General features: G+C 39.4%; 1 protein-coding gene across 7 annotated transcripts in view; it reads right to left on the minus strand.

The window, feature by feature from the left end:
* Nucleotides 1-26,020, minus strand: part of osbpl1a (oxysterol binding protein-like 1A) — a 176,556-nt gene that overhangs the window by 39,897 nt on the left and 110,639 nt on the right. For all 7 annotated transcript variants that reach the window (XM_062038758.1, XM_062038756.1, XM_062038757.1 and 4 more), the window contains exons 17-19: nucleotides 21,637-21,820; nucleotides 1,272-1,347; nucleotides 1,063-1,197 (exon numbers count right to left, since the gene is read on the minus strand). In XM_062038758.1, coding sequence (XP_061894742.1) covers nucleotides 1,063-1,197; nucleotides 1,272-1,347; nucleotides 21,637-21,820 — 395 coding nt within the window. The remainder of the gene's footprint in view (nucleotides 1-1,062; nucleotides 1,198-1,271; nucleotides 1,348-21,636; nucleotides 21,821-26,020) is intronic.

A 26,020-nucleotide genomic window follows, 5' to 3' on the forward strand; every position in this document is an offset into this window, starting at 1 on the left:
TAAGAGAGAAGCTGCTAAAAGGCCATTGCAAAGCAGCAAAGAGGTATTTAGAGCCGCTGGTGCCTGTGGAGTCCCACGAACCTCAAGGTGTTCTTACGGCTCAAGCTCCTGCCGCCACACCTCTGAGCGCGCCTCTGGACACGCCCACGGGTGTTCCTCTCCTGCTGCGGCCGCGCCTCCGCTCACTCAATCAGCAATCAACACACCTGCCGCTGAGGAGAGCTCCACGTCCTTCATAAGCCAGCGTGTCCTGCGTTCCAGTGCCAGAACGTAGCTACTTGTCTACGTACAGTAAGCCCTACACGTCTCTAGCTCTCCTCGCCTTCCTTGCTCTCAGTGTTTCCCCTCCTCTGTGCTCATTGTGTCCTGTCCTGTGTCGTCACCCTGAAGTTCTTCCGTGTCTCGTCTCCCCAGATTCCCCTTCGTCTTCTTGCAGCCTCCCTGGATCTCGACCTCTCGCCTGGACACGGACTCTTGACGCCTCGCTCCTGCCCCTGACTTCTTGTTTGCCCACGGACCTCTGAGCCTGCCTTGCCCCTCCTGGACTCCCGCACCTCTCACAACACGCACCTTCAACATTGTACGGAAAAACTCACCAGCTAGACGTACCACATAGTCACACCCATACACGTTTGGATTTATTACACAGCGTCTTCAGTAATGCGGACCCTGTATCGATCCGTTGTGGTGAAGAAGGAGCTGAGCCGGAAGACAAAGCTCTCAATTTACCGGTCGATCTGGTTATGAGCTTTGGGTTATAACCGAAAGGACAAGTCCCCGCGACCCGACCTCGGATAAGCGGAAGAAGATGGATGGATGGATGGATGGAGGCACCAGAAGGTAAGAAAAGTTTCTTTTGCATAATATTGCGAAACAAAATGCCAGATAATACGTCTTACCTCATACACACGCCATAATATTGGTATGTTGAAGCACAGTACAATCCATCAAGCGGTGCGGCTTCATAGCTTACCAAAGTCGTACTAATAGATATCTTACTAGATATCAACAACCTGATCACTTAATGGTCATCGCACGTCACATGTTCGACTCGTGGTCTACCTTCATCCTGTCAACGGAGTCCGAGGTGGCGTTGGCCTGGTGGATGAGGTAGGTGTGCTCCATGTACTCGGTCAGACGCTGCAGGAAGCTGAGCGGCTCGTTAAAGATCACCGGCATGGTGATCTTGGAGAGCTCCTGGAACCAAAAAAATAAGTCATTCATCAGTCAAAAGCCCTCACCAAAATGGGGGCCGTAGATGCATTCCTCACCATCCCAATGCAGTTTCTCAGTATGCTCCAAATACTGAAGTCGTTTCTGGAAAACATCGGCGCAGGTAGGCTGCTCCTGAAACAACACACGTGCGTTAATACTCATTTTTTTCTGTACTTGTCAGAGAGGAATTAAAACGTAGTCTGAGTTGACTAATTCTCTTTAAGAAGACAGCCTTCATTTGATGAAGCGTCTTAGTATCGCTGCAGGCGTCATACCACCGAGAGCCCGGCTTTCATGCTTAGTGTGACATGGCGGAACAAAACCCAGTGAGCGGCGGTATTAAGTGTGTGCGGCAGTATTGGCAAGGCTCAGAATGTCCATACTGTAATGCAGACCTGGGCAAATTAAGGCCCGAGGGCCACATGCGGCCCGTTAAGCTTTTCAGTCTGGCCCGCCGTACATTCCCAAATACATTTTTTTAGATCTTTAAGATGGAAACTGTCAGAATAATTGTATCTAAGTTATCACAATACTTTGTGTTTCAATGAGTGAAGACAAAAGCTGTCTTTGATCTTACCAATCAAAAGGCTTGTAAAACTCCACTGTGTAGGATGGGAAGCGACATGAATGTGTCGGTTTCTTTGATGTATTGCAGGGGTCCCCAAACTTTTTGACTCCGGGGCCGCATTGGGGTAAAACAATTTGGCTGGGGGCCGCGCTATATATATCTATATATATATGTATTATATGTAAATGTGTGTGTGTGTGTATATATGTATATGTATATGTAAATGTGTATATATGTGAGTGTATGTTTATGTATATGTCCATGTATATATATATATGTATATGTGTATATATGTATATGTGTATATATATGTACTGTATATGTGTATATATGTGTATATATGTATATGTGTATATATGTCTATATGTATATGTGTCTATGTATGTAAATATATATATATATATATAAAAAAAAATAATATATATATATATATATGTATCCATACATTTTCACGCACTAATTGACTTAAAGAGCGCACTTGCTGCATGTCACGTTATCGATGGTATAATGCATTTTTAGACAATAAGATTTGCCTGAGTGGCTAGGAGACGGTAGAAAATGGACTAGTAACGACAAATTTAAAAAATAATAATATAACAAAAAAAAAAAAAAAGTTTTATTTTATTTTTTTTTCAACTTGGGACTTCCCGCGGGGCGGATTTTGGACGCTGGGGGGCCGTATCCGGCCCGCGGGCCGTAGTCTGGGGACCCCTGATGTATTGTAATCCACAGGAAGATTTTGTCTTGACCCGAGATCTACAAAGCGGAGAGGAAGCAAGACGTGACCCCCCCCCCTGCAGGCACCTTTTCTTTGAACTGTTTTGTAACCAAAGGCGACGGCTGTTTACGACCCCCCTTCCTTTAGAAACAGCTGTTGCCATGTAATCAGGGAAAGTCCAAATAAAAGAGGAGGCGTACAATCTTTCGTCAGAGCGTGGTGGGACACTGTACAAGGGTGCAGGTCTACGCGTTTCCCCGCATTGAGCCAAATTTAATTCTGTCTCTGTTTGATTCCTTGCTTCTTTGTCTGTTTAATAGATGTCATCAGTGTTTGAACCTGACAGAAACTGTAGCTGCCATCGTGATGTGCAGTGATGTTTTGAAATGACCGTAAGTCTTGACCTATACAAAGTATTTCAATGGTTGGAATCTGCGCTTTTGCATGATATACTAGTTACTATGGTAATGTAATTAGTTACTATGGTAATGTACGTCACAGCAGCTCAGACGAGGCACCGAGCAGTGTGGGTGGGGAGTGTTTCCACAGAGTGTTTCCAGAGCGGCCAGCCTGAAATGCGGGTGTCAGGGACAGACGTGGAAGGAGATCTTTTTACCACAAAGTTCTAAAGCTTAGTGATGTATCAGATATATCACATTATAAGTGGGTTTTTTTTTACCCTTCGCGTTCATATTTCGTTGTGTTTGTTGCATTTTTGTTGTGTCGCTTAATTGCAAAAATACGTGGATGGAGAGGGGGTGTGACGTTCATATGTGGTCAATATTTAGTGTTTTATCGTTCATAGTTAATATTGTAAATCCCACATTCTTTATTTTCATGTACATTCTGGGTGTCTCATTCAGTAAAAAATGTTTTAAATTCCATTCCGTTTTTCAATGTTTTTAGCATTCAATCAGACATTATTGTGAGGTTTTGTATTAGTGTTCCTAAAAATAGATATACCGGCCCCCAGACATCTTTTTGGTAACACTTCAGAAAACATTAAAAAATTAAACTCAGCAGCCAATATTGACAATAAAAAGTCGTCCTCGCAATTGTTTGATGTGAATTCAAACCATAACCAAGCATGCATCACTACAGCTCTTGTCTCAAAGTAGGTGTACTGTCACGACCTGTCACATCCCGCCGTGACATATTTTGAGTTTTTTGGTGTTTTCCTGTGTGTAGTGTTTTAGTTCTTGTCTTTCGCTCCTATTTTGGTGTTGATTGTCATGTCATTTACGGATGTACTTTGTGGACGCCGTCTGCTCCACACGCTGTAAGTCTTTGCTGTCGTCCAGCATTCTGTTTTTGTTTACTTTGCAGCCAGTTCAGTTTTAGTTCTGCATAGCCTTCCCTAAGCTTCAATGCCTTTTCTTAGCGGCACTCACCTTTTGTTTATTTTTGGTTTAAGCATTAGACACCTTTTTACCTGCAAACCATTTGCGTCGTTCCCGACATCTTTTTTCTTTCTTTCTTTCTTTAGTTTATTTCGAACACACTTACATCTTAATACGTCACACAATTTCATCATTTCATTTTACATCATGCCCGAAAAGGAGTGGGAAGAAGCAAAGCTTATTTAATCCGACCCCTTTCCCACTTCAAAGCGTTTACAATGATATAGAATCATTTACTGACCTTTTTATATAATAAAATAACATCTATGAATTAGTATACACAACAGTTTTATAATATGTAATTAATTAATTCAGTCATTATTAACATACTGAGATGAAGAATATCTTATTTTTAATAAGGTTAGAAGTATTTCTCATAATTCTTCTTCTTTGTACTTTGTAAGCACTATTATTTTGAACAACCTCTTAAACTGGATCATATCAGTACAATGTTTAACTTCTTTACTTAATCCATTCCATAATTTGATTCCACATACTGATATGCTAAAAGTTTTAAGTGTTGTACGTGCATATAAATGTTTTAAATGATTTTTTCCTCTAAGGTTATATTTCTCCTCTTTCGTTGAGAAGAATTGTTGTACATTCTTTAGTAGCAGGTTATATATTGCTTTGTACATCATTTTAGCTGTTTGCAATTTTACCAAATCACCAAACTTTAATATTTTTGACTTAATAAATAAAGGGTTTGTATGTTCTCTATATCCAACATTATGTATTATTCTAACTGATCTTTTTTGTAACACGGTTAGCGAATGTAGCGCACATTTGTAGTTATTTCCCCATATTTCTGCACAATAACTCAGATATGGTAACACTAGCGAGCAGTAGAGAATATGAAGTGATTTTTGGCCCAGGACGTGTTTTGTTTTATTCATTATTGAAATGTTTTTCTGTTCATCATTTGTTCATCTACAAAGCAATTAGCTACCGGCTGCCACCTACTGATATGGAAGAGTATTACACGGTTACTCTGCCGAGCTCTAGACAGCACCGACACTCAACAACAACACATCATTTGCGGACTACAATTACCGGTTTGCAAAAAGTATTTTTAACCCAAATAGGTGAAAATAGCTCATCTCCCACGGCACACCAGACTGCATCTCACGGCACACGCCACGGCACAGTGGTTGAAAAACACTGCCCTAAGTAACAAAGACTTAATTTAGAGTTATTTGGACACTAAGGGAACATATTCTAAGTAACAAACACTTCATTTAGAGTTATTTGGTTAGGGTTAGGGCAGGGGTCGGCAACCCAAAATGTTGAAAGAGCCATATTGGACCAAAAATACAAAAACAAATCTGTCTGGAGCCGCAAAAAATTAAAAGCCATATTACATACAGATAGTGTGTCATGAGATATAAATTGAATTAAGGGAAACTAAATGAGTTCAAATATAGCTACAAATGAGGCATAATGCTGCAATATGTACATATAGCTAGCCTAAATAGCATGTTAGCATCGATTAGCTTGCAGTCATGCAGTGACCAAATATGTCTGATTAGCACTCCACACAAGTCAATAACATCAACAAAACTCACCTTTGTGCATTCATGCACAACGTTAAAAGTTTGGTGGACAGAATGAGACAGAAAAAGTGGCATAAAACACGTCCTAGGAAGTCGGAGAAAGTTATACTTGTAAACGAACTACGGTGAGTTCAAGGACCGCCAAAATTAGTAGGACAAAACGGCGCTCGCCAAATACTCAAATCAGTGAAGCATGTTTAATATAAACAGTGTGCTTTATAACAATTAGGGAGGTTTGCGTCATGCTTGTCCTCCTACGGACACCATATGAAAACAAAAACTTTTTTTTTTTTCCTCATCTTTTTTCATTTTTCATACATTTTTAAAAAAGCTCCTGAGAGCCACTAGGGCGGCGCTAAAGAGCCGCATGCGGCTCTAGAGCCGCGGGTTGCCGACCCCTGGGTTAGGGTGTTAGGGTTAGTAATGGTGAATATGTTCCCCATACTAAAGGGGTTGTATAATAAGGCCATGCAGAATAAGGCATTAATAAGTACTTAATAATGACTAATTAGGAGCCAATATGTCACTAATTTGCATGTTAATAAGCAACTAATTAATGGTGAATATGTTCCTGTTGTGTTACCAGATTTTTTTCTCTAAATTTGTCCCCCCCGAGTGAAATAATTGCCCAGGCCTGCTCTAACGGTACAGTAATTTTTCATTTTTCTAACACCACTACGAAGCAAAGAAACCCAATTAAACCCAACAGAAGTAAGCACTTTGGCTCCCCTTAGGAATAAAACCTTGAACAGAACAGAAATCAATAATCCACCAGACTGGGGGCGAGCTGTAGCGAAAAAGACGACGACATGGTAGCGATGTTCAATTGCAAAACAAGTGTTTGTCAATAAACTTGGCGCATCATTGTTAATGCAGTTTTAGAACAATCATTTTCGTTCCTTCTTATGGACTTCCTTTTCCTGTCAGCTTGACTCATATATCTGCAAATGCTTTTCTCTGGCTAACAGGGCAGTTGTTATCGGGCCTGGGAAATTCTGCCTAGCAAAAAGAGGCAGTGCAGCTGTGACCACAAACACACTTTTTAATCTACAATGTTTTTCACAATTTTTTTTAAATTTGTGACACTTTCCGCTATAGGTGAGGGCCGACATCCGGGCAACTGAGCTACATACGGGTTCTTCGAGCCATAGCAACCAGACTGCCGTTGAAAACAAACCGTTGCCATTACTCTTTAACCTGTCGACCTACGCTGGTTAAACCCGTCATTCTGCTTTCAAAATGCCGAAAAACGGTGTTGTTTTTGGTTGTGCTAACCACAACTGGAAACGGGGAAAACAAAGGTTGTATTTTGTTCTGCCAAAGCGTGATAAAAGCCCACAGAGACGAGACAAATGGCTCGCAGCTTTACACCGGGAAAACGAGGACGGTTCTCACTGGAGTCCCCCAAAGTCCCGGGTCGTGTGTTCGGATCACTTCATTTCTGGTAAATATAAGGAACAAAAATCCACCTTCTTAACCATAACTTAGCTATACCGTCCGTGCTAATGTTGTACTTGTTGAATTTGTACCTTATAACGTTCGACAGCTGAAGTTGTTGTTGTACAAAAATAACATGCGGTATATACTATATAGTCTATAGCAGGGGTCACCAACGCGGTGCCCGCGGGCACCAGGTAGCCTGTAAGGACCAGATGAGTAGCCCGCTGGCCTGTTCTAAAAATAGCTCAAATAGCAGCACTTACCAGTGAGCTGCCTCTATTTTTTGAATTGTATTTATTTACTAGCAAGCTGGTCTCGCTTTGCCCGACATTTTTAATTCCAAGAGAGACAAAACTCAAATAGAATTTGAAAATCCAAGAAAATATTTTAAAGACTTGGTCTTCACTTGTTTAAATAAATTCATTTATTTTTTTTACTTTGCTTCTTATAACTTTCAGAAAGACAATTTTAGAGAAAAAATACAACCTTAAACATTATTTTAGGATTTTTAAACACATATACCTTTTTACCTTTTAAATTCCTTCTTCTTCTTTCCTGACAATTTAAATCAATGTTCAAGTGAATTTATTTTTTTTATTGTAAAAAATAATAAATACATTTTAATTTAATTCTTCATTTTAGTTTCTGTTTTTTCGACGAAGAATATTTGTGAAATATTTCTTCAAACTTGTTATGATTAAAATTCAAAGCAATTATTCTGGCAAATCTAGAAAATCTGTAGAATCACATTTAAATCTTATTTCAAAGTCTTTTGAATTTCTTTTAAATTTTTTGTTCTGGAAAATCTAGAAGAAATAATGATTTGTCTTTGTTAGAAATATAGCTTGGTCCAATTTGTTATATATTCTAACAAAGTGTAGATTGGATTTTAACCTATTTAAAACATGTCATTCAAATTCTAAAATTAATCTTAATCAGGAAAAATTACTAATGATGTTCCATAAATTATTTTTCTAACTTTTTCAAAAAGATTCGAATTAGCTAGTTTTTCTCTTCTTTTTTTCGGTTGAATTTTGAATTTTAAAGAGTCGAAATTGAAGATAAACTCTGTTTCAAAATTTAATAGTCATTTTTTTCGTGTTTTCTCCTCTTTTAAACCGTTCAATTAAGTGTAAATATCATTAATTATGAACAATAACATAGAGTTAAAGGTAAATTGAGCAAATTGGCTATTTCTGGCAATTTATTTAAGTGTGTATCAAACTGGTAGCCCTTCGCATTAATCAGTACCCAAGAAGTAGCTCTTGCTTTCAAAAAGGTTGGTGACCCCTGGTCTATAGCCTAGCTAGCTATTTTCGAAAACCGTACAACGAGAGGATACCAAAGGCAGCGTTAAGATGGACACCACCGGGAAAACGTAAGCCAGGGCGGCCAAAGAACACCTGGCGAAGAACAGTTGAAGGGGAGCTGAAAGAGATGAAGCTTACATGGGGCGAGGCACAGAGACGAGCACAGCAGCGAGATGAATGGCGTCGAGTCGTCGAAGCCTTATTTCCCATCCGGGAAGAAGAGGATTAAGTTAAGTAAGTAATATACTATATAGTCTATAGCCTAGCTAGCTATTTTCGAAAACCGGTTTCGTTTAAATTTGCACTTAACAGTTGGGTCTTTTAAAACCAATAAACCCTATAATTTTCATGTTGCCATTTGATCAACTTTTCAAGACAGTTGCAAAATGCTGTCTGCAAGACTTTTCAATACAAAGACATATATTTTGTACATTATTCGCCTGCTGTACTGCGCCTTCATAAGGCTACAACTTACAAGGACCGGGCTACTAGGGGTCAGTCTGCTTTCTTTTGGGTTTTTTTGCCGGACATTCCAGTATTATTTACCCGTAATCTTGGTATTACTTTCCTTATTAGGCTATTTTGCCACCTCCCCCTTCTCTGTTTAAACTCTCCTTTGTTGTACTTAAACAATACATGTAGCCCTCAAATCTCTCAATATTTTATACACTAACACTCGATCTTGTTGTTGATAACTTCCGCGTCTCTTTCTTAGTAGCGCGCAGGCTAAGCTAACTAGCAAGCTAAGCTAAGCCTGAGAAGCTTTAAAGTTCACTGAGACGAGTCTGACGCAAATAATACATTTTCGTTTTTTCACACGATATGCGAATAAGTAAAAATGCGTAAATGAAGGATTTAACGCCGACTTCCAAGCCACAACGCTCGTTAAAAGCTTTTTCTGTCAATGCTGTGTTCGCTGTGAGCTGGTTTGTTTTCAACGAATTCCCGGTTGCTAGGGGATTGGTAGGCGGAAGTGACGTAGGTCCGCCCTCACCTATTACAGGGGTCGGCAACCCAAAATGTTGAAAGAGCCATATTGGACCAAAAATACAAAAACAAATCTGTCTGGAGCCGCAAAAAATTAAAAGCCATATTACATACAGATAGTGTGTCATGAGATATACATTGAATTAAGAGGACTTAAAGGAAACTAAATGACCTCAAATATAGCTACAAATGAGGCATAACGATGCAATATGTACATATCGCTAGCCTAAATAGCATGTTAGCATCGATTAGCTTGCATTAATGCAGTGACCAAATGTGCCTGATTAGCACTCCACACAAGTCAATAACATCAACAAAACTCACCTTTGTGCATTCACGCACAACATTAAAAGTTTGGTGGACAAAATGAGACGGAAAAAGAAGTGGCATAAAACACGTCCTAGAAAGTCGGAGAAAGTTATACATGTAAATAAACTACGGTGAGTTCAAGGACCGCCAAAATTAGTAGGACAAAACGGCGCTCGCCAAATACTCGAATCAGTGAAGCATGTTTAATATAAACAGTGTGCTTTATAACAATTAGGGAGGTTTGTGTCATGTTTGTCCTCCTACAGAAATCATACTAAAACAAAAAATATATTTTTTTCCCCTCATCTTTTTCCATTTTTCATACATTTTGGAAAAAGCTCCAGAGAGCCACTAGGGCGGCGCTAAAGAGCCGCATAGAGCCGCGGGTTGCCGACCCCCGCGCTATTACCACTGTTTAATTGTTTAAATGAGGGGTGTCAAACATACGGCCCGTGGGCCAGATCAGGACCGCGGACAGGTTTTATGCGGCCCGCGAGATGAATTGGCCAAGTATAAAATTGAGCTGCAATCTAAATGTGTCCACTGGGTGTCGCAATAACACATCTGTTGGGCAAGGAAACGCTTGATACCGGGGCCAAGCGAGAGGTACGCAGTAACGCGCATATAGCTGTGGTAACGTGTGGCTGTGGCTCCTCCCCTCGAACAAATAAAACACAAAACCTGCAGTTTTAGGTCTTCGGCTTCGAACGCATCGTTCTTTGGCATCCTTAATGCCCCTAAAAGTCCAAAATTAGAAATGTGAGTGTAACTCAACCATCTTCAACAGTTTCTACATCCGAGTGTGTAGTTTGTTGAGTTAGCACAGGGTTAATACCTGGACATGACAAATGAGGTATTTGACTCTGTGGAGGGAGAGTGGGATCAGCGCGCCTGCAGGAGCAAAGGTCACCGCCTCTGTCGATGGTGTTGAGGGCGGCGCACCATCGGATAGGGGCGGGGGGGCATGTGCTGACGGCGAGACACAGCTGGCAGGTGATTCGATTTCACAGGTGGTACGTGGTAATCTAGTCATCTGTTGTCTTTAACAGTGAGCGGCCGGGAGCAGAGAGGGAGAGAGGATACGGACGTGGCTGAGAGGTCACGTTCTACTGGAGAAAAAAACTTGTGTTAAAACAATTGTTCATTAAAACCTTGGTAAAAGACTCCTACAAGTTTTTGTATTTTGTTCAATCTAGGGCTGCAACAACTAATCGATTAAATCGATTAAAATCGATTATTAAAATAGTTGCCGATTAATTTAGTCATCGATTCGTTGGATCTATGGTACGCGCATGCGCAGATTTTTTTTTTTTTTTTTTTTTAAATAAACCTTTATTTATAAACTGCAACATTTACAAACAGCTGAGAAACAATAATCAAAATAAGTATGGTGCCAGTATGCTGTTTTTTTTCAATAAAATACTAGATAGGATAGAAATGTAGTTTGTCTCTTTTATCCGATTATTAATCGATTAATCGAAGTAATAATCGACAGATTAATCGATTATCAAATTAATCGTTAGTTGCAGCCCTAGTTCAATCCCAGATAGGCTGTGACTTCATGTTTATTGGCTTTGTAGATACACTGAGACAAAGTCTACGTTTGTTGTGTTTTTCAAACCGCACACATTCCCCCCCCCCCCCCCCCTCAGAATTTGAAGAGTTTTGTCAAAAGGATTATTTGTGATTTGTACATTTTCAGCATGTGTTTGTTCTATTTTTGGCCAAAGTAAAACAAAGAAAACAATCTGAAGTCGTCTTTGTTTTTAAGTTATCATGCCATGATTTTACCAGTCCGGCCCACCTGGGAATAGATTTTCCTCCGTGTGGCCCCCGAGCTAAAAATGAGTTTGACACCCCTGGTTTAAATAAAGGCTGTCTAAAGTGTGGCTCGGAGGCCATTTGCAGACTGCGGTTTGTTTTTATTGGCTTGCAAAAAAAAAAAAAAAAAAGAAAACTTGAGCAAAAAGCCACAATGTAAAAATAATTTGAAGGTAATCCTCTTTTTTCATTGTCCCATTTACTCTCTGTAAAGCACTAGTTCCATTGGCAGCAAAACAGGCCCAGAGCATAATACTACTACCACCATGCTTGACGGTAGGGATGGTGTTCCTGGGATTTCTCCTCCAAACACATTGCTGGGTATTGTGGCCAAACAGCTCCATTTTTGTTTCATCTGACATCACATGGACAAAAGATAAGACCTTCTGTAGGAAAGTTATCATGCCAAGATTTTACCAGTAAAATAGATTTTCCACCATGTGGCCCCTGAGCTAAAATGAGTTTGACACCCCTGGTATAAATAAAGGCTGTCCAAAGTGTGGCTCGGAGGCCATATGCAGACTGCGGTTTGTTTTTACTGGCCTAAGGAACATTTGGAAAAATTGAGCGAAAAGCCGCAATGTACCGTATTTTCCGCACTATAAGGCGCACCTAAAAACCTCCAATTTTCTCAAAAGCTGACAGTGCGCCTTATAATCCGGTGCGCCTTATACATGGACCAATATTGAGCCACAACAGATCTCGCAACTACAGCCTCTACTGTAGAGGCTATTCTATGCGCCTTATAATGTGGTGCGCCTTATAATGCGGTGCGCCTTATATATGAACAACGTTTTAAAATATGCCATTAATTGAAGGTGCGCCTTATAATCCGGTGCGCCTTATATATGGACCAATATTGAGCCACAACAGGTCTCGCAACTACAGCCTCTACTGTAGAGGCTATTCTATGCGCCTTATAATGTGGTGCACCTTATAATGCGGTGCGCCTTATATATGAACAAAGTTTTAAAATAGGCCATTCATTGAAGGTGCGCCTTATAATCCGGTGCGCCTTATATATGGACCAATATTGAGCCACAACAGGTCTCGCAACTACAGCCTCTACTGTAGAGGCTATTCTATGCGCCTTATAATGTGGTGCACCTTATAATGCGGTGCGCCTTATATATGAACAAAGTTTTAAAATAGGCCATTCATTGAAGGTGCGCCTTATAATCCGGTGCGCCTTATATATGGACCAATATTGAGCCACAACAGGTCTCGCAACTACAGCCTCTACTGTAGAGGCTATTCTATGCGCCTTATAATGTGGTGCGCCTTATATATGAACAAAGTTTTAAAATATGCCATTAATTGAAGGTGCGCCTTATAATCCGGTGCACCTTATATATGGACCAATATTGAGCCACAACAGGTCTCGCAACTACAGCCTCTACTGTAGAGGCTATTCTATGCGCCTTATAATGTGGTGCGCCTTATAATGCGGTGCGCCTTATATATGAACAAAGTTTTAAAATAGGCCATTCATTGAAGGTGCGCCTTATAATCCGGTGCGCTTAATATATGGACCAATATTGAGCCACAACAGGTCTCGCAACTACAGCCTCTACTGTAGAGGCTATTCTATGTGCCTTATAATGTGGTGCGCCTTATAATGCGGTGCGCCTTATATATGAACAAAGTTTTAAAATAGGCCATTCATTGAAGGCGCGCCTTATAATCCGGTGCGCCTTATAGTGCGGAAAATACGGTAAATAGAAAAAGCCGTAACTCATAACACAAATATACGTCTTTAAATGGAGGCTGTGAAAGTGAACGCATGAGAACTTATCAGCAAAAATATTCGCATTAATGCAGATGAAGTTCTTTAATTTGAGAGCACACGGTCCTTTGCATTAATGGTTACCTGAAAGGTGGCGAGGTGTTACGATTCATTCTTTGCTCAGTTTTTGGTTCACTTCCTTTCTTGTGCTCTTATTTTGTTTCCACTTCCTGTTCTGTTTGTGTCGTTCCTGCACTGGCTTCACACTGCTGTTTGGCGCCGTCTTCATCACCCCTGTGGGTGATTATATTCCTCTGCTGCTTATCACCTGCGCACTATTTAAGCCGGCCATATTTCTTTGTTATTGTGGGATCATTGCGTCTTTCTTAAAGGCCTACTGAAAGCCACTACTACCGACCACGCAGTCTGATAGTTTATATATCAATGATGAAATCTTAACATTGCAACACATGCCAATACGGCCGGGTTAACTTATAAAGTGCAATTTTAAATTTCCCGCCACAGTTCCGGTTGAAAAAGCCTTCGGAGGATGACGTATGCGCGTGACGTAGCCCGGGGAACAGAGGTATGCCTTCCCCATTGAATAAAATACAAAAAAGCTCTGTTTTCATTTCATAATTCCACAGTATTCTGGACATCTGTGTTGGTGAATCTTTTGCAATTTGTTTAATGAACAATGGAGGCTGCAAAGAAGAACGTTGTAGGTGGCTGTAGCAACACAACAAGGACTACTTACTTGGATAGCAGACGCCTAGCCGATGCTAGCAGACCCACCGCACGGATGATCTGGTGAAGTCCTTCGTCGCGCCGTCGATCGCTGGAACGCAGGTCAGCACAAGCTGGCTGGCGTAGGTGGAGCGCTAATGTTTTTTATCATAGCTCTGTGAGGTCCGGTTGCTAAGTTAGCCTTAGCGTCGTTAGCAACAGCATTGCATTGTTAAGCTTTGCCAGGCTGAGATCTATTAACCGTGTAGTTACATGTCCATGGTTTAATAGTATTGTTGATCTTCTGTCTATCCTTCCAGTCAGGGATTTATTTATTTTGTTTCTATCTGCATTCGAGACAGATGCTATCACGTTAGCTCATGCTAAAGAGCTTCGTCGATGTATTGTCGTGGAGATAAAAGGCACTGTGAATGTCCATTTCGCGTTCTCGACTCTCATTTTCAAGAGGATATAGTATCCGAGGTGGTTTAAAATACAAATCCGTGATCCACAATAGAAAAAGGAGAGAGTGTGGAATCCAATGAGCCAGCTTGTACCTAAGTTACGGTCAGAGCGAAAAAAATATATGTATTTCACTGCATTCTAGTCCGTCACTCTAACGTTCCTCATCCACGAATCTTTCATCCTCGCTCAAATTAATGGGGTAATCGTCGCTTTCTCGGTCCGAATAGCTCTAGCTGCATTGAAAACAATAGGAAAATATGAGGGAGTGAACAACTGACTACGTCACGCTACTTCCGGTAGGGGCAAGGGTTTTTTTTTTTATCAGAGACCAAAAGTTGCGAACTTTATCGACGTCGTTCTAGACTAAATCCTTTCAGCAAAAATATGGCAATATCGCAAAATGATCAAGTATGACACATAGAATGGATCTGCTATTCCCGTTGAAATAAAAAAATTTAATTTCAGTAGGCCTTTAAACTACCTTTGTTTGTTATTAGCTCTCTGTCAGCTACTTTTCTCACGTAGGGCGTCCCATGTGTTTTTCCTGTGCATTTACCTCGCTGCACTCTAGTTTGTATTTTGGACATTAAACACAGCTTAACTTGCAAGCTGCCAGCGGTCTCCCGCTTTTTCCAGATCACGGCCTCCACTAAGAAGAGCATTCCTAACACAGGTGTTGCGGTAGGGTCAGCGATCGGGTTAATGCATACGTCTCTGCGGAGATGAGTGATGAGACTCCGACTGGTGTGCTGGCTGGCCAATTTCACTTCAAAACACCCCCCGACGGGATTTTAGATGGAGAAAATAAATGTGCATTCAAAAATTTTAAAATGTTTATCTATGACATTCTGCAAAATTGCGGCTTTTCGCTCAATTTTTCCAAATGTTCCTTAAGCCAGTAAAAACAAACCGCAGTCTGCAAATGGCCTCCGAGCCACACTTTGGACAGCCTTTATTTAAACTAGGGGTTTCAAACTCATTTTAGCTCAGGGGCCACACGGTGGAAAATATATTCTACTGGTAAAATCATGGCATGATAACTTTCCTCCAGAAGGTCTTATCTTTGTCCATGTGATGTCAGATGGAACAAAAATGGAGCTGTTTGGCCACAATACCCAGCAATGTGTTTGGAAGAGAAAAGGCACATGTACCTCAGGATTGGCTGAAGAAAGATAAACAGTTAATGAATATCCTACTGGTGGCTTGTAAAAAGGCCATTACTAGGAAATGGATATCCCAGGAGAGCCCAACTTTGAAGCAATGGATGGAAACAACAATGGACATATATACAATGGAGAAGATAACTGCCTTTATTCATTATAAATTGGAGAAATTTACTTTATACTGGGAAAATTGGGTCAATTATGTCACGCCCCATAAACCTGATTTTAATTTTTCAAATTAATGATTATACTGCAAAAAAAGAAAAAGAAAAAAAAGAAAAAAAAGGGATTACTCCCTATATGTGTATATGTATGTATGTATATATATATTTATATATGTGTATGTGTGTGTATATATACATATATGTATCTGTTTATATTTTATTTTATTTCTGATTATTATTATTATTAATGTATTATTATTTTTTAATTTTTTTCTGTTTATTTAATCGATGTATTTGTAGATATTACTTTGTTTTTGTTGTTGTTTCTTTCTTTTTTTGGGGGGGGTGGTATGGGTGGGATATAAACAGAAATATTTTGACATTTAGGGCAGACAATAGATATATGATTTATGTGAATATGATGTAATGGATAGGAATGTCTGATGCTGGATGTCCAAAAAAAAAAAAAAAAAGGGAAGAGAAAAGGTGATGCCTTTAGTCCCAGGAACACCACACCTACCGTCAAGCATGGTGGTAGTAGCATTATGCTCTGGGCCTGTTTTGCTGCCAATGGAACTGGTGCTTTACAGAGAGTGAATAGGACAATGAAAAAGGAGGATTACCTCCAAATTATTTTTACATTGTGGCTTTTTGCATCATTTTTCCAAATGTTCCCTTTTTTTTTTTTTTTTTGCAAGCCAGTAAAAACAAACCGCAGTCTGCTAATGGCCTCCGAGCCACACTTTGGACAACCTTTATTTAAACCAGGAATGTCAAACTATTTTTTAGCTCAGGGGCCACACGGTGGAAAATCTATTCCCACTGGTAAAATCATGGCATGATAACTTTCCTCCAGAAGGTCTTATCTTTGGGAAAGGGGTAAGGATTAAATAAGCTTTGCTTCTTCCTACTCCTTTTCGGACATGATGTAAAGTGAAATGATATGAAACAGTGTGATGTATTATACTGTAAGTGTGTTCATGTTTGAAATAAACTAAAGAAAGAAAGAAATTGCATTTGTGTCAAAATATTGGGGTCTTTAAGTTAACAGAATTATGATTAATGGCAAATAATCAAAATAATAAAAAAATGTAAATTTGTTTTTAAAAATTAATAATTTGACCGCACTATATTAAAAATATTGCATTATTTTAGCCTTTTTACAAAAAACAAATGTGCATATACATATAAAAATATACTATAAAATTATATATGTATATATGTAAAGGGCTGCGTCGAGTGAGACGACGGAGGTTGTAGTGATTTTAAAAAGGAGATTTATTAATTAAACAAACAAAACAAAAATGTTTCCTCTGATACAATGTTCCAACTTCAAAATTTTCAGCCTGTTAAGGAATTGTGTGCTCTATTTCAACAATTCCACAAAAAATTCATTTGTTTTTGTGTGCATTTTCTCCATTCAAAATGAATTGGCCATTTTTCAAACTTCCACAATTCCCACATTCTTCGACCCATTCAAACCATTCCACCTTTAACACATTCCACCATTCTGGAAATTCAAACTACCCTTTTTCCAAATTTAAAAAAAAATAGATTTTCCCGAAATTCCCTAATACCATTTATCAATCAATCAATCAATCAATCAATCAATCAATGTTTACTTATATAGCCCTAAATCACAAGTGTCTCAAAGGGCTGCACAAGCCACAACTACTCATATCCCACAACTACTTCAACGTTTCTTGCCCTATTTAAACAATTCTAACCAATTCAGCTCATTCAGGACATTCATGCTTCCAATCATTTTCCAAAAATCCCGCTTTTCCCCAAATTTCCAGGAAATTCTAACTAAAATGAATGGGACATTTTTCCAAGTTGCACAATTCCCACATTTTTCAACCAATTCAAACCATTCCAACATCAACACATTCCGCTCATCCTGGACTTTCAAACTAACACTTTCCCAAGTTCCAAACCAAATTCCGGTCTTCCTGGAAATTGAAATTCTTCAACATTCAAACCATTTCAGCGTTTTAAACGATTTTAACATTTAAACCATTTCTACATTTGTCCTACATTCCATTAGCATTTCAGTTCAGCGTCAGCTCCAACATTCAAACTAGAGATGTTTGATAATATCGGCCTGCCGATATTATCGGCCGATAAATGCTTTAAAATGTAATATCGGAAATTATCGGTATCGTTTTTTTTTATTATAGGTATCGTTTAAAAAAAAAAAAAAATTGTATTTAATTTTATTAAATCAACATAAAAAACACAAGATACACTAACAATTAGTGCACCAACCCAAAAAACCTCCCTCCCCCATTTACACTCATTCACACAAAAGGGTTGTTTCTTTCTGTTATTAATATTCTGGTTCCTACATTATATATCAATATATATATCAATACAGTCTGCAAGGGATACAGTCCGTAAGCACACATGATTGTGCGTGCTGCTGGTCCACTAATAGTACTAACCTTTAACAGTTAATTTTACTCATTTTCATTAATTACTAGTTTCTATGTAACTGTTTTTATATTGTTTTACTTTCTTTTTTATTCAAGAATTTTTTAAAAATGTATCTTATTTTTTATTTTTTTTTTAAAAAGGACCTTATCTTCACCATACCTGTTTGTCCAAATTAGGCATAATAATGTGTTAATTCCACGACTGTATATATCGGTATCGGTTGATATCGGTAATCAAGAGTTGGACAATATCGGAATATCAGATATCGGCAAAAAAGCCATTATCGGACATCCCTAATTCAAACTATTCTTACATTCATACTACATCCTGTCAGCATTTCACTTCAACTTCAACATTTGGAGCATTCACACGCAATTCCTTCAGGAATTGCCTCATCTAGTTTACTATTTAAAGGCCTACTGAAAGCCACTACTACCGACCACGCAGTCTGATAGTTTATATATCAATGATGAAATCTTAACATTGCAACACATGCCAATACGGCCGGGTTAACTTATAAAGTGCAATTTTAAAATTCCCGCCACACTTCCGGTTGAAAAACTCCTTTGGATATGATTTATGCGCGTGACGTCACAAAATCCACGGAAGTGGTTGTACCCCATCTGACCCGATACAAAAACCTCTTGTTTTCTTCGACAAAATTCCACAGTATTCTGGACATCTGTGTTGGTGAATCTTTTGCAATTTGTTTAATGAACAATGGAGGCTGCAAAGAAGAACGTTGTAGGTGGGATCGATCGGTGTATTAGCGGCTAAGTACAATACTTACAGCAACACAACAAGGACTACTTACTACGCCTAGCCGATGCTTGCCGCCAAACCCACGGATGAAGTCCTTCGTCGCGCCGTTGATCGGTGGAACGCAGGTGAGCACGGCTGTTGATGGGAAGATGAGGGCTGGCTGGCGTAGGTGGAGCGCTAATGTTTTTATCATAGTTCTGTGAGGTCCGGTTGCTAAGTTGCTAAATTAGCCTTAGCGTCGTTAGCAACAGCATTGTTAAGCCTTACCAGGCTGAGAATTTTTAACCGTGTAGTTACATATCCATGGTTTAATAGTATTGTTGATCTTCTGTCTATCCTTCAAGTCAGGGGTTTATTTCTTTTGTTTCTATCTTCATTTGAGAACGATGCTATCACGTTAGCTCAGTAGCTAAGTGTGTCACCGATGTATTGTCTTGGAGATAAAAGTCACTTTAAATGTCCATTTCGCGTGCTCGACTCTCATTTTCAAGAGGATATAGTATCCGAGGTGGTTTAAAATACAAATCCGTGATCCACAATAGAAAAAGGAGAGAGTGTGGAATCCGATGAGCCAGCTTGTACCTAAGTTACGGTCAGAGCGAAAAAAGATACGTCCATCACTGCCTCTCTAGTCCTTCACTGTAACGTTCCTCATCTACGAATCTTTCATCCTCGCTCAAATTAAATTAATGGGGTAATCGTCGCCTTGTCGCTCCGAATCTCTCTCGCTCCATTGTAAACAATGGGGAATTGTGAGGAATACTAGCTCCTGTGACGCCACGCTACTTCCGGTACAGGCAAGGCTTTTTTTTATCAGCGAGCAAAAGTTGCGAACTTTATCGTCGATTTTCTCTACTAAATCCTTTCAGCAAAAATATGGCAATATCGCGAGATGATCAAGTATGACACATAAAATGGATCTGCTATTCCCGTTTGAATAAAAAAAATTCATTTCAGTAGGCCTTTAAGGTTCTACATGTGTAATTAAAGGCCTACTGAAATGAATTTTTTTTATTTAAACGGGGATAGCAGATCTATTCTATGTGTCATACTTGATCATTTCGCGATATTGCCATATTTTTGCTGAAAGGATTTAGTATAGAACAACGACGATAAAGATTGCAACTTTTGGTATCTGATAAAAAAAAGGCTTGCCCCTACCGGAAGTAGCGTGACGTAGTCAGTTGAACATATACGCAAAGTTCCCTATTGTTTACAATGATGGCCGCATGAAGTGAGAGAGATTCGGACCGAGAAAGCGACAATTTCCCCATTAATTTGAGCGAGGATGAAAGATTTGTGGATGAGTAAAGTGCAAGTGAAGGACTAGTGGGGAGTTGAAGCTATTCAGATAGGGAAGATGCTGTGAGAGCCGGGGGTGACCTGATATTCAGCTGGGAATGACTACAACAGTAAATAAACACAAGACATATATATACTCTATTAGCCACAACACAACCAGGCTTATATTTAATATGCCACAAATTAATCCTGCATAAAAACACCTGCGTGTTTGTTATGCTAGCTCCTAGCTCCTATGCTAGCTCATAGCTCCATAGAACACGCCAATACAATTCAAACACCTGATCAACACACACAATCACTCAGCCCAAAAGACCGTTCACCTAACCCAAGGTTCATAAAGCTTATATATTTAAAAAAAGTTACGTACATACGCAAAAAAAAGTTGCGCACATACGGTCAAGCGATCAAATGTTTAGAAGCCAAAGCTGCATACTCACAGTAGCACGTCTGCGTCTTTGTCATCCAAATCAAAGTAATCCTGGTAAGAGTCTGTGTTGTCCCAGTTCTCTACAGGCGTCTGTGTATCGAAGTCAAAAGTCCTCCTGGTTAGAGTCTCTGTTATCCGAGTTCTTCCATCTTGACTGCATCTTCCGGGAATGTAAACAAAGAAGCGCCGGCTGTGTACTGTTGTGGCTGACTACGTTCGAAAAATACGTCCATTTCGCACCGACAACTTTCTTCTTTGCTTGCTCAGCTTCCTTCTCCATAATGCAATGAACATGATTGAAACAGATTCACGAACACAGATGTCCAGAATACTGTGGAATTATGAAATGAAAACAGAGCTTTTTCGTATTGGCTTCAATGTGGAAGGCATACCCGTGTTCGCCGGTCTACGTCACGCGCATACGTCATCCTCAGAGGCGTTTCGAACCGGAAGTTTAGCGGCAAATTTAAAATGTCACTTTATAAGTTAACCCGGCCGTATTGGCATGTGTTATAATGTTAAGATTTCATCATTGATATATAAACTATCAGACTGCGTGGTCGGTAGTAGTGGGTTTCAGTAGGCCTTTAACCACTGTGGAAAAATGCCTTTGAAACACCAAAAGCCAGCCATTTTTAGCACTTTCCAACTTTATATAGTGCGTATGTGTACGCAAGGATCTTTTATTAAAAGCTGCCAGATGGGAGCAGTCAACATCAAATCATGAGCACTGACTGATTATTGCATTACACTGAGGCCTCATCAATATTTCAAGACCCCTGACAAAGACACCTGTCTGTTCCATGCAACTCTTTGGGGCGCTCGCTCTAAATTATTCACTACATCAAGTGGAAAGAGCTGAGGGCGGACGTATCGGCGGCTAAAACAAAATAAAATAAAGTGTAAGAGCTTCCAGGAGCAGTTTGGGAGGCGGAGCAGCCTGATGGTGCTGGTTGTGAGAAATTTAGTGGAGCAGAAGGGAAAAGTGACAACCGTCTGGTGGGAGGAGACGAACAAGATTGTGTGTGTGTGTGTGTGTGTGTGTGTGTGTGTGTGTGTGTGTGTGTGTGTGTGTGTGTGTGTGAGGAGGGATGAAAGCGTCTCATTTAGGAAGCCGTGTGGGAAAGACAGCAGCACTGACCTATACTTGGTGATCCCGTTGGGTTGAGTCTCCTCCGTGTTGCCATGGCGATCGCCCGGCGACATGTCGTCGGGGCGGCTGCTGCAGTGGCTGCCGCCGAACATGACGGCGCCCCGGTCCTCGTCCTCCCAGGAGTGGCTGGCGACCGTCTCGAAGCCGCTCAGGGAGAGCTCAGAGTCGGACTCTGGCGGCGGAGAAACAGATGGACCGGATTCATTTCAGAATGAACTTTTTGTCATTTCAACTTTCATGACGATTAAAGCCGTGTTTTTCAACCTTTTTTTGGAGCCGAGGCACATTTTTTGCGATGAAAAAATGCGGAGGCACACCACCAGCAGAAATCATTCAAAAACTAAACTCAGTTGACAGTAAAAAGTTGTTCTCAATTGTTGGATATGACTTTAAAGCATAACCAAGCATGCATCACTATAGCTCTTGTCTCAAAGTAGGTGTACTGTCACCACCTGTCACATCACGCCCTGACTTATTTGGAGTTTTTTTGCTGTTTTCCTGTGTGTAGTGTTTTACTTCTTGTCTTGCGCTCCTATTTTGGTGGCTTTTTCTCTTTTTTTGGTATATTCCAGGAGCAGTTTCATGTCTTCCTTTGAGCGATATTTCCCGCACCTGCTTTGTTTTAGCAATGAAGAATATTTCAGTTGTTTTTGTCCTTCTTTGTGGGGACATTGTTGATTGTCATGTCATGTTCGGATGTACATTGTGGACGCCGACTTTGCTCCAGAGTAAGTCTTTGCTGTCGTCCAGCATTCTGTTTTTGTTTACTTTGTAGTCAGTTCAGTTTTAGTTAGAGATGTCCGATAATATCGGCCGATAAATGCTTTAAAATGTAATATCGGAAATTATCTGTATCGTTTTTTTTTAATTATCTGTATCGTTTTTTTTGTTTTTTTCTTAAATTAAATCAACATAAAAAACACAAGATACACTTACAATTAGTACACTAACCCCAAAACCTCCCTCCCCCATTTACACTCATTCACACAAAAGGGTTGTTTCTTTCTGTTATTAATATTCTGGTTCCTACATTATATATCAATATATATCAATACCGTCTGCAAGGGATACAGTCCGTAAGCACACATGATTGTGCGTGCTGCTGGTCCACTAATAGTACTAACCTTTAACAGTTAATTTTAGTCATTTTCATTAATTAGAGCTTTCAGCCGGTCTGCCCCACATCTTTGGAACTCTTTACCACCAGACCTTCGCAACTTAGATTCAATATCCCTCTTCAAATCAAGACTCAAAACACACCTATTCCTGACTGCCTATTCATTGTAATAATCTTTTATTGTCTGTCTTTGTTGTTGTTTTTTTATCCAATTGGATTTTATTGTTGTGATTTTGTACGGTGTCCTTGAGTGCCCAGAAAGGCGCCTTATAAATTAAATGTATTATTATAATTATTAATTACTAGTTTCTGTGTAACTGTTTTTATATTGTTTTACTTTCTTTTTTATTCAAGAAAATGTTTTTAATTTATTTATCTTATTTTATTATTATTATTATTTTAAAAAGGACCTTATCTTCACCATACCTGGTTGTCCAAATTAGGCATAATAATGTGTTAATTCCACGACTGTATATATCGGTATCGGTTGATATCGGTATCGGTAATTAAAGAGTTGGACAATATCGGAATATCGGATATTGGCAAAAAGCCATTATCGGACATCCCTAGTTTTAGTTTCGTTCTCCCTAAGCTTCAATGCCTTTTCTTAGGGGGCACTCACTTTTTGTTTATTTTTGGTTTAAGCATTAGACACATTTTTACCTGCACTCTGTCTCCCGCTGTTCCCGCAATCTACAAAGCAATTAGCTACCGGCTGCCACCTACTGATAAGGAAGAGTATTACACGGTTACTCTGCCGAGCTCTAGACAGCACCGACACTCAACAACAACACATCATTTGCAGACTATAATTACTGGTTTGCAAAAAATATTTTTAACCCAAATAGGTGAAATTAGATAGTCCCACGGCACACCAGACTGTATCTAGTGCCGCGGCACAGTGGTTGAAAAACACTGGATTAAACAACGCTTTGACACTGGAACACCAACATGCATAATGTATCATGAGGCTGTTTAACAATGTAAAGCAGGTGTCCAAGCTTTTTCCACTGGGGGCTGGATCTTGAAAAAAGCAACAAATGAGGGGCCCACTTTGATATTTTGAGATAGATTTTTTTTTTTTAATTAAAGAAAAGTTAAAAAAATTATAAAAAAATGCATGCATTTTTGCTAAATTATAATTTATTTTTTCTAATTAATTGTATTTATTTATTCAATTTTAATCATATTTTTATTGTTTTTTTTTTTATAGGCCAATAAAATACAAGCCACATGGCGCAAAATAATATAATAATTTGTAATAATGCAATTGATGTTAATATGAGACTGATATACCCCCACACCCCCATCCATTTGGGGCAACATGGCGTAGTGGGTAGAGCGGCCGTGCCAGAAACCTGAGGTTGCAGGTTCGCTCCCCGCCTCTTACCATCCAAATGGCTGCCATTGTGTCCTTGGGCAGGACACTTCATCGTTGCCCCCGGTGCCGCTCACACTGGTGAATGAATGATGAATGACAGGGGGTGGTCAGCCACGCTTCCGTCAGTCTACCCCAGGGCAGCTGTGGCTACGAAAGTAGCTTACCACCACCAGGTGTGATTGAATGATGGGTTCTCCCTTCTCTGTGAAGCGCTTCGAGTGTCTAGAAAAGCGCTATATAAATCTAATCCATTATTATCCAACACCCTTTACGCGCATCCCTTAGGGGTGATGGACAGCTGGGCAGCGCCTGAAGAGCTGCAGCCTGCCACCGTAGCCCCCTACTCCCTCCCCTCTGTTGCAAGTCTCGAGATGTATGTTGTAATATGTATATGTAATTTGCTATGGAGGTTTTTTCCCTACTCCAGATTTTATTTTTTTTACTCATTCACCCCCGGCGTTTACCTTTTCCCCATCTTTTACGGGGCGCCTTTTGGAGAACCACCAACGTTCCTGTTCTGTTTGTTTGTCTAATCTTGAACGGGTTTGTGCTGAAAACAAAGTTTCGTTGCACTTGTGCAATGACAATAAAGACCTACCTACCTACCTACCATACAATGGCCCCTAAAAATATTATTATTCTAGTCTGTTTCCCCTCCTATTTTTGCAATTTATGTTTGAAGCCGGAAGGTAAAAAAAAAAAATCTCGCACAGCTGAGAAAAATGTCTCTGCCAGAAAAAAAAAAGTACTACTTATTGATTAAAGTAGGATTAGTTCATCGTACTCTATAAGCCGCTACTTTTTTCCCCCCAAGCTTTGAACCCTGCGGCTTATACAAAGGTGCGGTTAATCTATGGATTTGTCCTCGCTAACGGCTAAATGATGGAACGGATTAAGTTAAAGCTCCAACGATAGTCACACACACACTAGGCGTGGTGAAATTATCCCCTGCATTAGGACAACGGATGGAAATTAGCTATTGTGCTAACTCCGGCATATTTACATTGTTGCTCTTTGTTGACGAATACGCATTGTCCTAATTCAAATAAATAAATATATCTGCGGCTAATATATTGAAAACATCTTTTTTTCTTCTTAAATTTAGTGTGTGCGGTTTATAGTCTGGAAAATACGGTAATATTTTAAGCTAAGTTAACATTATCTTTTATTATTTATTCCACATAAGTTTTGTTATGTACTGTTGGTTATCTTAGCTACCCAAAACAACGCAATATTTCATGATATTGCATATTAATAGGGATGTCCGATAATGGCTTTTTGCCGATATCCGATATTGTCCAACTCTTAATTACCGATACCGATATCAACCGATACGATATATACTGTCGTGGTATTAACACATTATTATGCCTAATTTGGACAACCAGGTATGGTGAAGATAAGGTCCTTTTTAAAAAAATAAATAAAAAAATAAAATAAGATAAATAAATTAAAAACATTTTCTTGAATAAAAAAGAAAGCAAAACAATATAAAAAGAGTTACATAGAAACTAGTAATTAATGAAAATTAGTAAAATTAACTGTTAAAGGTTAGTACTATTAGTGGACCAGCAGCACGAACAATCATGTGTGCTTACGGACTGTATCCCTTGCAGACTGTATTGATATATATTGATATATAATGTAGGAACCAGAATATTAATAACAGAAAGTGCGAATGAGTGTAAATGGGGGAGGGAGGTGCTTTTTATGTTGATTTAATAAAAAAAAAAATATTTTTTTTTTTAAAAAACGATACCGATAATAAAAAAAACGATACCGATAATTCCGATATAACATTTTAAAGCATTTATCGGCAGATAATATCGGACATCTCTACATATTAATCAACAAACAAAAGTGTAACTATGCCA

The sequence above is a fragment of the Entelurus aequoreus genome, linkage group LG27, assembly GCF_033978785.1.
Source record: "Entelurus aequoreus isolate RoL-2023_Sb linkage group LG27, RoL_Eaeq_v1.1, whole genome shotgun sequence".
In the NCBI taxonomy this organism is placed as follows: domain Eukaryota; kingdom Metazoa; phylum Chordata; class Actinopteri; order Syngnathiformes; family Syngnathidae; genus Entelurus; species Entelurus aequoreus.